Raw genomic sequence first — 12,531 nt, 5'->3', positions numbered from 1 at the left:
CAACTGAGTTTTACAGTAGAAACAGAGAACAACATAAAAGGTTACCATCACAGTTATCACAGGACAACTTGTGACTTGCTACAGGCTTGTAACAAATCACAGTCACAACAAGAGGCACAAATTAAAGTAGTGCTTGGTTAAAGTGCTTGATTGTTACACTCTGCTATCCTACTCCAGCATTGCAACAACGACAACAAAAAGTCAACATAAAGTGCTTTTCCCCCCACCCCGAGATTAAAAACCAAAGACAAATTATTTCCTACACAATTTGACATAACTTTATTGAAACAATAATATTTTAAAAACCTAGGCTGGTGGCTGCTAGTTCTGTTCACTTAAAATGGTCAGATCTTTTTTTTTTTTTTTTTCTTTCTTTCCTCTTTATTTTCTTGTTTCATTTAAAAATAACTGGATGTTATTAAAACATCAGGCCTGATTCTCCTGCCTCTCGCAGCCGCTTCGTGCCACGGCCCTGCAGGAGCCTCTCCTGCCCGGCCTCCTGGCGAGAGGGAGCACAGCCAGGCCTGGGACGGGTCACTAACGAATCCCTCTTTTTGCATATTTATGTAACACTTGCATATCTTTCACTGCGCTGCTTGGGCGCAAAAAGCTTCGGACCAACCTGCTCCTCTCCTGGCCCCGGGCGAGGCTGGGCCGCGCCGGGGCCCCGGCAGTGCCTGGCACGGGCAGGGCAGCCACGGCTCATCCCCGGGTGGGCAGGGCGAGCGCCGCCGGGGCGAGCCCCGGGCAGGGCTCTGGCCGCGGTGCCTCGGGGCGTCCTGCTTCTGCATGGCTCCTCCGGCCTTCCCGCGGGCCACGCGCTGGCCCTGGGGCGGCTACCGGCTTCTAGCAGAGGGCAAGTGCAAGTCTCACTATGTCCTAGGGCATGTTTGGAATTAGATACAAGTGGTGCAACTCACCCTGCTAATATTTCAAAAGAAAACATCAGGTCCTACAGGATATCAGATTGTTAAACACACAAAGAGCATTTTAAGAATTGGTTTCTCTAGACCATTAATTGTTTCAAATGCTTTTCACTTGGATTTTCCAATAATGCAAGTGTTCCCTGTTACCTTTAAACATAATATCCATCAGAGAAAGCTGTAGATGGGGAACCGCTGCCCTTACGCAGTGAGCATTGTGTTTTTGAAAGCTTTATACCAACCCCAGCAATTTATTCCAGAGTTCAAATCTGGCTGCCTTGGCATCCTTTATGGAACTAATGCAAATCAGATGTTAATATTTCCAAAAGGAGCTCTAGCGTTCAAGGGGAATGGATGGATATTTGGTCACATTGGCTTCACTGGACAACATGAAAGGAGATCAATGTGTGATCATGATTTGCAATCATTTTTTTTGACTGATGTGGGCAATGTCTTTAAAGTTGTTTCAGAGAAGGACATTTTCACAAACCCACACTGGACCTCCCCCAGACTTTTAGAAACGGGTGGCTTGTTTCAGCCAAGTTCATGCCATGCAGAAGCTCTTTTGTTTGTGTTGACTGTGAAGATATTCCTTTAAACTCTCAGTAAGTTCTTTCAGACCCCACCTCAGATGCTTTGATCATGTGTGCTAGCATGTCCTCCGCTGCCTGGTAATACATGGACTTCTGGGGAAATGTGATTTTCTAGTCTGACAGTCTCCTGATTGCCCTGGGTTCTTCCAGTGATACCTTCCATAGAGTAAATGCAGTTCTGCCCTATCAGCTTAGGGGAGGTGGGTAAAGCTGCAGCTTCTAGATGGTTCTTGTCTGTTCTATAAACATGGTCCTTTTGCTTTAGATAGCCACTGTTTGCAACATTGTACTTGGGACTCACATTTCCAGGCGGACTTGAGTCATACATCAGCTGACCTTCATCATCAGTGTCAGCATCTATGTATTTGTGTATACCAGCATCGTGGAAGTTGAAAGCTATGGCTGCCTGGGACTCTGGTGACTTTGGTGGAGTTCTCGCGCTCGCAGTTGTGTAGATCGAGGTTTCTGGGCTCATGAGAGACCTGTCAGAGAGTAAGGAAGCATCTGTGGCAGCAGCAGCAGCTCCCCGGCTCTTGAGAGGGTCTGGATATGTTCTCAGTACATTTGATGCTGGTACTAGTGTGCTGGTGTCCTCTTCCATGAAGTTGACTTTCAGAGATCTTAGTTTTAAAGGGTTACTGGCCTTTATGGAGCTTTTGGGACTTTCAATGAAAAAAGCAGAACGGTGGCTGCTTTCGGAGCTGGGGTTCATTTCCACATACCTGGCACCGCTCCCCTCCGGCCTGCTCTGCTCCTGGATGACGTTGATGCCCCCCTTGCAGGGCAGGGCAGTGAGCGGGCTGTGCGAGAACCGCGTGGGGTCGGGGAACTCGGCGGCGCAGCTGATGAAGCTGTCGATGCTGGACATGCTCCTCATGTCCATGATCCCGTCAGTGCGAGTCGCCAGCAGCGGCACCATGGGGCCAGGAAGGGTTTCCATTTCGAGCTCTTCCTTTTGCTTTCCAGCTTGACTCGACTCTTTAGTGATAAGGTTTGGCTGGGACTGAGTCTTTGCCATTTTGTTGTACATGTCCTCCAGCTGTTGGACATTCAGGTGTTGGGGACTTGAAGATGACCTGGCTTTTTCTGGGGATCCTTGTTCCTTAGTTTCAAAAGATTTACTAGAACTAGTTTCAGAGAGTGTTCTCTTGGTCCATTTCCATTTGCTTGGAGATAAATGATTGTCCTGGACTTTATCCTTTTTGGCTATGCTTTCTCCATTCTTTTCAACCACAATGTCCATGAGTTCTATGCTACGGGCAAATGCATCCTTCATGTTCATGGAAACAATACTGCCATTTCTTTTTGCTCTTTCAAGAGCTTCCCTGCGCTTAATGGCTTTCTCTTGCCTCTTCTGCTCTTTGTAAAACTCAGAGAAGTTATTGACAATAATTGGGATGGGAAGAGCTATCACCAGCACACCAGCAATGCAGCACAGTCCTCCTACTATTTTACCCAAAAGAGTTTTGGGGTAAATGTCTCCATAGCCTACTGTTGTCATGGTGATTGTTGCCCACCAGAAAGAAGCTGGGATGCTTTTGAATTTTGTATCATCCTCATCCTTTTCTGCAAAAAACACTAAACTGGAGAAGATCATAATGCCCATAGCTAGAAATAAGATGAGTAATCCAAGTTCATTGTAACTCCTCCTCAGTGTAAACCCCAAGGACTGTAGACCCGTTGAGTGCCGGGCGAGTTTTAGAATCCGGAGTATCCTCATAATCCGAAATATTTGGACCACTCTTCGTACATTTTGGAACTGAAGTACACTTTTATTGGATTCTGTGAGGAAGATAGTAACATAGTAGGGTAAGATGGCCAGCAAATCTATAGCATTCAGCGGGCCTTTGAAAAACTTCCATTTCTTAGGGGAGGAGAGGAACCGCAGGAGGTATTCCATTGTAAACCACGCAATGCACACCGCTTCCACGTGGGCGAGCTGGGGGTTATCTGTGGTCTGCCCGAATTCATCCACGCCTTGTAGTTCAGGAAGTGTATTAAGGGACAAGGCAATTGTAGATAGTACAATAAACATGATGGAAATGATTGCCAAAATCTGGAAAGGAAAGAGAAAACAGTGAGTTAATCTCAGAATACACGACGCTGTCTCTTGCTGCCGTTAACACATGGCTGCATTTTCACTCACACGTTGCAAGACCCATTTTGCTCAGTACACAGAAGTCAGATAACCAATGCATCCTGAGCTGAGTTTGTTTTGGAAGCTGTTTTAGTTATGGCAGATGCATAAAGGAGATAAAGCATCTACCTCGACTCCCGTGCTTTCATCTCCATGCAGTCAAGGAATATGTAAGGAACAGCTAGGATGCCAGGAGGGCTGTGAAGCAGCAGGAGCTTTTGATTAACTACTAATTAGGTGCCCAACAAGGCCCATCTGGACAACAAGCTCTGAAATTTAAGCAAGAAGGTATGCAATCCTGAATGCATTATTTGATCGGAGCGATGTCCTCCATTTAATGAACGGTTACTGCTGTAATTTGGGGTGCTGATGGCTAATTACAGAGATGTGCATACAATTCTACTACATAAGCATACAAATAACACACTCTTGTTTAATGACTCATCTCTAATTCAATTCTTGATGGTTGTGAAAAACATGAAAACTTCACCAAGCTTTCTAAGCCATTTTGAGTTTTCTGGAGGAGAGAGCAAGCATCTGAGCAAACCAAACTGGATACTGAGACAGCCAAGGCAGGGCAGGTCCAGACACTGGGGGCCTCACACGTCTCAAACTCAAGAGAATAAAATATAAGTCAAGTGTCTCATGGTGAAGTGTGGGGAAATTTAGACATTAATTACTTCTTCATGGTGGTTTGTTTCAAAATACCATCTCCTGGAGACCAGGCACTACCCCTGAAAAGCAGAGAGCCTGATTTGCTTTCCTAGAAGGCTCTTTTGGTGGTTTTGCTGTCACTGCTTTGTTTACAACCCACCATTTCTGAAGGTGTTTGGGATATTTGCAATGGTAATTTCAATTAGTTTTGCTTGGCTTTATCTCTGCCCACTATACACAGAAGGGCTTATTTGTAGGCTTAGATTTGTGTACCTGTTGGGTTTTATCTCCCTCACTTTCAGTGTAAATATTAACACTCCATCTTTATGCAGTGAATGACATCCAGCAGCAGTAATTGGTGTCAAACCTTCTGTTTCCTTTGATATACCTTCCTGCTTTGAAGATCAAGGCAATGCCAGATGAGTATAAATAAATAAACTGGGAGATCTAACGGTAGAATTTGATTTTGGTTTAGGAGATTTAGCAGCAAAGCTAAGCAATAAACAGAGACAGACATTTATAATTTCTCCCACAAGTTGCAGCAAGATGTCACTTGTGCTCCCAAGAGACAGATTTTCCCCCTTACTCATCTACTGCAACCACATCTTTGGGAATCTTCTTAGGCTAAGAAAAACTTCTAAATGTAAGTTGATTGTCCTCAGTTATTCAAGGCACTTTTCAATTGGAAAGAACATAAAATTGAGATGGAGTGTCTCCAGCACGGTTTAGAAGATCTTCCTCCTTCTGTAAGAGATATCTTGTCCTGGTAGCATCTACCATCCACTAAAGGCCACCCACAGAGCAGTTGTGCACAGAAAACTGGATCCAGATGCTGCTTTCAGGCTTTAGCACTGTTCAGTTGCACAGGGCTCTTTCCCAAAGTATTTACAGTCTAGGATTTCAGATTATAGAAATCACCATCTGTCTCTCTCTAATAAGGTTTCCCATCTTGGCTGTACTGAACCTCCAGCTTGGCAGCTCTTGTATTTTCCACTGTCAGTAATGAGAGACAGAAAGCTGGAGGGAAGACGTTTACACTCCCAGGGGGGCCTCTAGGGATGTTGTGCATTGCAGGCAGCCTTTTCATTCCATTCCTGGCCTTTCCTCCTCCCTTACTCTTCCAGGTTCACTTCTCTTCAACAAGAAAAGCCAATGGGACCAATTTCGACTTGAGCAGAAACAATCCCTCTGCAGTGCATGAGGCTCCAGCTCCTACAGAACTGGAAATCTTTTTTCCAGTCACTGTAAAAAAGCACCTGTGGTCCCTGTTCCAAGACCACTGACTCCAAATCTCGCTGCTTCTCCAGCTGCTTGCAGCTGCATGAAATGGAAGGAAGCATGGGACACGGCCTCCTCCCGTGGCACTAATCTCCATGATTCCTTAAAAGGCATTAAACATAGCCTTGTGCTCGTGAGAACTTTGGATGGGCAATCAAAGAGCTGAGGTTGAACAGGCTCAGGAAGGTCCCTAGAGCCCAGGCTTGGACTGGCAGAAGGGACAGGGACAGGAAAGCTCAGCATCAGAGGCCTGTTAGATTTTGTGAGTGCTGCTGAAATGTCCGTGTCACTCATGGAGCAAGCTGTCCCTGTCCCAGGTCTGGCTGCTGGCCTAACTGGCAAATGTGGGCTGTTTTTTGGGATCAGGGAAGGCACCTCCAGCATCCCTGCAGGAGCATCCAGAGCTGCTAACTTGGATGTCCTAAAAAATGCATAACTAAAATTGGAAAAGCTTGCAGCCTAAAATTCAGACGCAGAGGAAATAAATCAGGAGTCACCAATGGCTAAAATGAGTGACGTGAGGACACGTTTGTGACACAGGCAGGTGCGGGAGTCCCTGCATGGTGGAGCCACAGCTGTGACAAGTGTTCTCCAGTGTCCCCACGCTGGCTGCACGCCAGCCGAGGCCAGGAGCCCGACAGACCAGGCTGGACTGGGTGGGCACCCTCAGCAGAGCAGCACAGACACTGCTGCAGGTGCTCGTAAAGCTGACGGGGGTAAGGCTGGATTTTCCCCACACAACTTTCAGACCATTTGCACTAACAGCTTGCATGAGAGAAGCTCTGCAGTCCCCTTCCTCTTTGCTTCTCTGTATTTTCTCTTTCATTTCACCTGTAGCAATACACCATAAATTGTGAAAATCCCCTCAGGTACTTTACCAGGTTGCTTGCAGAAGGTATTGGAAGGAGCCCTAATGATGGCCCTGGCTTGTGGTGCAAGTCTCAGTATGGGCAGGATTTCAGGAAAAAACTTCTCCTCCACTAAATCAGCTGTTTCACAAAAGTTTTGGTGGAGTGAATCTCTGGATTGCTGCTATGGCTCCTTTGTGGAAGCTAAATAACCCAAGAACAGGCAGGGCAGGGTTTTGGATGAATTTAAAGCAGTTGTGATTAGCATGATTGTACACACATGCTGGTTATTACACATGCAAATGAGACAAGCCAGCTGATTTTGGGAGCAAGTGTAGCCAGTTTGTGCAACTGCTGTTTCCTCAGGCAAGATGGATGTGCCATGCTGGCAAGCCTTTCATGGCAGGTCACCTCTACCTGGCACCTCTCAGGAAATAACCACCTGCCCTGGGTGAGAGTGGCCCCAGAGATTCCTCCTTTGTGATGGCAAGGTCTGTGCTCCGCCCTGGGGAAGAGGGCAGGCAGCTGCTCGGGAGTTTCCATCTCTCTCTCTGCAGGAGAAGTTTGTGTGCTCACCCCGCAGGTGGCACAGAGGGGGGAGTTTTAGGCAGCAGGGACTAACCCCGCACTGAGGTTTGGTGATATTTATTGCTTGGTTGTTTTCTTTGGACTGCTAAAAACCCTAACAGAGATAAAGGCATAAGACAGGAGACTTTCAAGGCCATTAAAATTTATGAGAACTGGCTGTCCCAATCCCATAGATGGCTCTAAAATCTCAGGGTAAGCATCTGAGATCTCTCTGCTCGTGGCAACATGCCCTATACTTTTTCTGTCTTCATACTTGGTAATGAAGCTGATATAGCAAGGAGAAGGGGTGGTGTGTGGGAGAGAGTAGGAGGGTGTTTGAATATAGATTCGATATTCTTGGAAATACGATGAGGAAATTGTTATGTAATCAAGAAGTTCAATAATGGTTTTGTCTAATGTGCTTTTTTAGCTCCATCAAGGCCTGCAGAATAAATCTGGCATGAGGACCAGGTTTCATTCATATGCTCCATTTACCAAGGGATTTTTCCTGCAGCCCCTCTGCTTTCCCAAGCTACAATACACTTTGAGTCAGACTGTCCAGCTCCATCCTGCCATGCCTGTGCCAGCCTCTGTCTCCCCAGGCTCTGAGAAACAGAGCACAGTGTATTTTGAGCAATATCCCACGTGCTGCACAGTGCAGAAACAGATGGAGAGTTCCTTAATCTCCTCCCTACTTGATTCTGCACAGGAATAACATCTCCTGCTCACAGCAGCTATACATGTCTGCGGTATTTATTGACAGGGACTTGTTTTAGGAAACATCTCTTCACTAGAAAATGCCTATTTATTCATAAACTGAGTTTGCAGAACACAGTCACTTCTGATGTCAAGATTCTGACCACTGGGCTTGCAGGATGTCTATTCTAGAAAATGCTGAAGCCATAATGAGGGGTAACACTTGCTTCTTGCATCATGGCAAATTGAGTCAAAGTGGGGGATATGGTTGCAAGGGAAGTACAGAGAACCTTTAATCTGCTTTTTTCACCTGGAAGGATGTTAAGATGTAACGTAAGACCTTGAATCTCCAAACCCCTTAAGTCCTGCTGGTTCCTGTGGAGTATAAAGCTCTGCTTAGGAGTTTTCCCTGACCTGGCACTTTGCATGCCACTTGGAGGCACTGCCCCCACAGGCTCCTTGGGAACCCTCTGCTCCAGGAGCTCTGTGCTCTGGAGGGGCCCTGCACGCACAGCTGAGCTCCCTGCAGTGTCCTGGGCACCGAGCACACAGCCCAGAGGAAGGCAAACCCCCACACTCCTCTGCAGGCACTACTGCACAGCGTAACATCCATAAAGCCAGAATCAAGATAAAGTCACCTCTGTTTTGCCTGGGAAATATATGAGATCTCAATTTTGATATTTGCCTGGAAAAGCCAAGATTGAATAATGTTTAATTATTTGATTTCAATTACAGCTGTAATAAGTTTATCTGTTGAGAGAGTATGTCTATTTAGCTTAAAAAGGATACTTTTGCTGGTTCTGTCTCAATGTTTCATTTGCCTACTGGTGCCCAGAGAGCTGAAGATACAGCTGCTGCTGACTGAGGTGTAGTGGGCAGAAAGTCGCCTTCAGGCAGAGCTGGCTGTAAACTCTTTAACACTCTTAAGAACATGTTTAGTTGTCAGAGAGCTATCAAACCCCATTAAATGATAAATGGTGTCAGTCTTCTTTCAGAGCAAAGCCCAGATGTAAATGGTGCACTGGAGAAGAAAATTATAGATGAATGAATATACTGAAAAGGCAAACTTGAAAAACATACACTGCCTTTAGACATCAGTGCAGTGACAGCTCTCAGGAGAGGATGAGAGGGAAGCATCTGTCCTATTTCTGCTGCTGCTAGCATGGGGGATATCAAAAAAGAAAACAAATGAATGGCACATGGAAGCTGAAGTTTCCCGTTTTGTTCCTGGCCTTGCCTCGTGCCCAGGATGATGGAACCCCAGCAAGCAGCACTACTGGGAGACATCCACCCCCCCAGCCCTGGTCGGACCCAAAGCTGTCCTCCCTGCACGGCCATGCAGACAAACCCTGCTGCCATCCTCCGGCAGAGCCGGGCTCTCATCAACCCCTCCCAGCCTCCTGCTGACTCTCCTGCCTTCACCTTGCTCACACACTCCCACCCTTTTTGCCGTGCAAATGCGGCTCCTGGAGCACAGAGGTTGGCCGTGTGGTGCTGCACAGCCCGGCCCTCCCCTGGAAGACAGCTACAGGCACAGAGCCGGCTGAGACTGCCCCCGGCACAGAACACCCACCTGCTCTGCACCCCTGCGCTCCGGCAGCTCAGCGCCTGGCACTGGGGCCGGGCTCCCAGCCCTGCGCGGACAAACCCTTCCCCTGGCCTGGGGCCCCCTCAGGTGCATCTCCCATTCCCACCATCTGTCTTGCATTCTAGCAGACAGAGGTTTGGACTCAGAAAAAGCAAAAAAATAAAGCAAAAATATAAAGTAAAAAAAAAAAAAGCCTGCCTTCCACCTCAGCACTGGTGAGTGCTGGAGAACAGCTCTTCAAGATGCCTTTGGGATTTTACCCTGCACCATGGAAAGACTGCTCGTGACTGACTCCCACCATGCAGAGCAGTCTGCTCAGCCTCAGACACTATTTACAGAGGATGCTGAGCTCCAAGTGTTGGTGTTTGCAGGAGTAGTTGTGGGAGGGTTTTTTTTAATGGTTAAATTCAATCAGGAATGTGCCAAGATAGCATGAAATCAACTAAATGTAATTAAGCAAAAACTATTAACTTGATTGCTAAACCAGTCTTCCTCTCATGAATATGCATGAGAATAATTGATATTAATTCTTTTCAAATCTGAGGCACATTAGTCCTGCATATTATAGTGTAGAGTTTTTTGGAAGACTAAACCAGCTCCACTGCTGCTTTCTCACCAAAAGGCATAATTAGTCTTGCTGCAGGAAGATTTACCGAGTCATTGATACCATCCTGAGTTGCCACATAGAAAGGAAATTAGAACAGAGCTCAAGTGATGTTTTGTCTGCAAAAAAAGATGACCTGTTTAACATTTCTCCCAGAAATGTGTTAGGAAAAGTGGCAAATCCATTTACCAGCATCAGCCACACTAATGGCATTCTGAAGAGACAGGGAAGCCTGCAGGAACAGTAAATCCCTGTGGACAGAAAGGCAGGGGCAATACCCTGTCCTGCTGAATGTGTGGCCTTGTCAGCTGGGTGTCCAGGTGTCCCTGGGCTCTTTCTGAGGGCTGATTTCAGCTCCCTGTGGCTCCTGCTGCCCCTGGGCTCCTGCTGCAGGTCGTGGGGGCTTCTCCACTGGGTTTCAGAGGGCATTTTTGTTTTTTAGCTGATGCCTGGAATAAGGGCATACAATTCAGGCTGAGGCATTTCTGCTGCCTCACAAGCTGTCCTTGGGCTGCAGCCTCTGACCAGGGTTTGCCTGGACACTCAGCCTGATCTAAGAGGGCTTTGGTGGCACCTCTTGCACTGAATGGAAAACCGTGGGCTCACACAAGGGATTACAGCTGTTACCCTTGCAGTGCCCTGCAAAGAAATGGAATATTAACATTCTTCTTTTTTTTTCAAAAGAGACTTATGAAGCTTCTGCAGGTGGTGGGAAACAGACTTGCAGGATCACTCCAAGCTCTCAGCACCCTCCCAGCTCTTAGTTCTTTATTCTGCTAAAACCTTTTGCTTTCTTGTCAGCTTCTCAGCTCTCCACCATGCCTACACCCCTCCTCCTGTCTGGCAGGCAGACTTTGTGTCAGACAAAGGACTTTGATGCAGGGACACATCCACACAGGAGTCCACCTTCCCAAGCCAGGGTTCCCAAGGCTTTTCTTTAGAGCACAGCATGGAACCCTTGCTGGCAGCTTTGGCACAAAGTGATTGAAGTGTTTTAATCTCAAGCACAGATGGTTCTTCCGTTTATAAGCACCAAACACTGGATTAGATGTCACATATTTAATAAATAGCAACAACTGTATACAAACTGTTTACAAAAGCTGCTAAAAACTAATCCTTGGCAACAAATCATTCATATTACCATGGGGCCATAGCAAGTGGTAAGTAGAGCCAGTGGCCAGCAAATCTGTGTGAACATAAAAGAAAAGGCAGCTCTACATCAGCAGTTCAATAAGAGAGTTTGATCTTGCCTCACTATAAGAGTTTTGATGCATTCTTGCTATAAATATAGAGGATGAAACAGAACTGTGAAGATGTGTACTTAGTTCTTTGTTGGGGCACCTTTTCTTTTTCCTTTTTTTTCTTTTTTGTTTGTTTATTGTTGTGTTGCTTTTGAGGTTTTTTTAAACTCAATTTAAAAGCTCAGAAAATGCTCAAGCTCTTTGAAGTGTTCACTGGCAGTCTGGGAATATTCACTCCATGCTTGCTGACTTCTGGACATGGACATGTGAACAAACCTCTCCAAAGCACAGGGGATCAACACTATCTTGGGCAGCCCTTGGCTCTCCCACAGCTTTGCCAGCCTTTCCTGCGTCCCTGCATCCCAACAGCCCTGCACAGCCCAGGCAGCAACAGCACCTGCCTCTCCCAGAGCAGCCCCTCCTGCTCTCATCCCCCGGAAAAGTGAATTTACAGAAGGAAAAGAAACATAAAGCCCCACTGGCCATTTCGATAGGGAGCATAGCTGGGGTTTGTTTTGTTTCTTGGAGGGGTTGGGCTGTTTGGTTTTTAGTGGTTGGCTTACTGATATTTTGCACTTTCCCCTAATAAAAGTCACCTGAAACTGTTTGGAAAATGAAGGTGTGCTGCCTTCTAGTGAAGATTTATTGCAGAGAGGGGAGGGGAAGAGAAAGGTTTCCTGTAAGTGGCAGCTGAACAGTGCCAGGTGGTATATCTGATTTTAATCCGAGTGGAGAATAGCAAAGAGCAGCATTGAAGATTCAGGGAAATGATACACCTCACTGAGTTTTAGTGCATTTTTCAGTTACTTTTTTTTTTTTTTTAATTCGGGGTTTCTGTGTTAATGTAGGATGGTGCCATACAATACACTGGGTGGTAGAAATTAATCTTGTCATGAATGTACTTCTCTGAAGGGCTGAGCCTTCCTGAGCCCTTAATTTGAGCTGATTGGACTGGCTCATTATCATAGCAGCAGATATTGGAATAGCAAAGTTGAACCTCACTTGAGCTTGTTGGCTCCATAAGCGCTGTTCTTCTTTCTCACCCCCACCTCCATCCATGAATAATAATACCCAGGACCCCTTTTTTAAAAACCCTACCAACTATCCTAGTAACTATCTGCCAAACAAACACACACTAGCATTGAGAGAAGCACAGTAAAGAGCCTGAGTTTTGTTTGGCAAAGACAGAACTTGTCATTCCAGGGAAAGGCGCAGTTGCGATGTCCTGGGAAACTCGGGATCCTCCGCCAGGCACGCGGTCCCGTTATCTCACACATCGCGACAGCTTCGGGCTTGCAAAGCACACAGAGCGCGTGGCCCGGGGCCCGGTCACTTCTGCTCTGCCTTTCTGGTGTGAGCTGTCACTGCAGCTCAGCCGGGACTCGCGGCTTCCCTCTCCGGG

At 46.6% G+C, this 12,531-nt stretch overlaps 1 protein-coding gene across 2 annotated transcripts in view; it reads right to left on the bottom strand.

Moving 5' to 3' along the window:
• Window positions 1-962: 962 nt before the first annotated feature.
• KCNB1 (potassium voltage-gated channel subfamily B member 1) overlaps window positions 963-12,531 on the bottom strand; it is a 104,719-nt gene continuing 93,150 nt past the window's right edge. For both annotated transcript variants that reach the window (XM_068208104.1, XM_068208103.1), the window contains exon 3: window positions 963-3,572. In XM_068208104.1, coding sequence (XP_068064205.1) covers window positions 1,551-3,572 — 2,022 coding nt within the window. In that variant the 3' untranslated portion in view covers window positions 963-1,550. The remainder of the gene's footprint in view (window positions 3,573-12,531) is intronic.

Source organism: Anomalospiza imberbis, chromosome 17, assembly GCF_031753505.1.
Source record: "Anomalospiza imberbis isolate Cuckoo-Finch-1a 21T00152 chromosome 17, ASM3175350v1, whole genome shotgun sequence".
Lineage (NCBI taxonomy): Eukaryota > Metazoa > Chordata > Aves > Passeriformes > Viduidae > Anomalospiza > Anomalospiza imberbis.
This window is presented reverse-complemented; position numbering and strand designations above follow the sequence as displayed.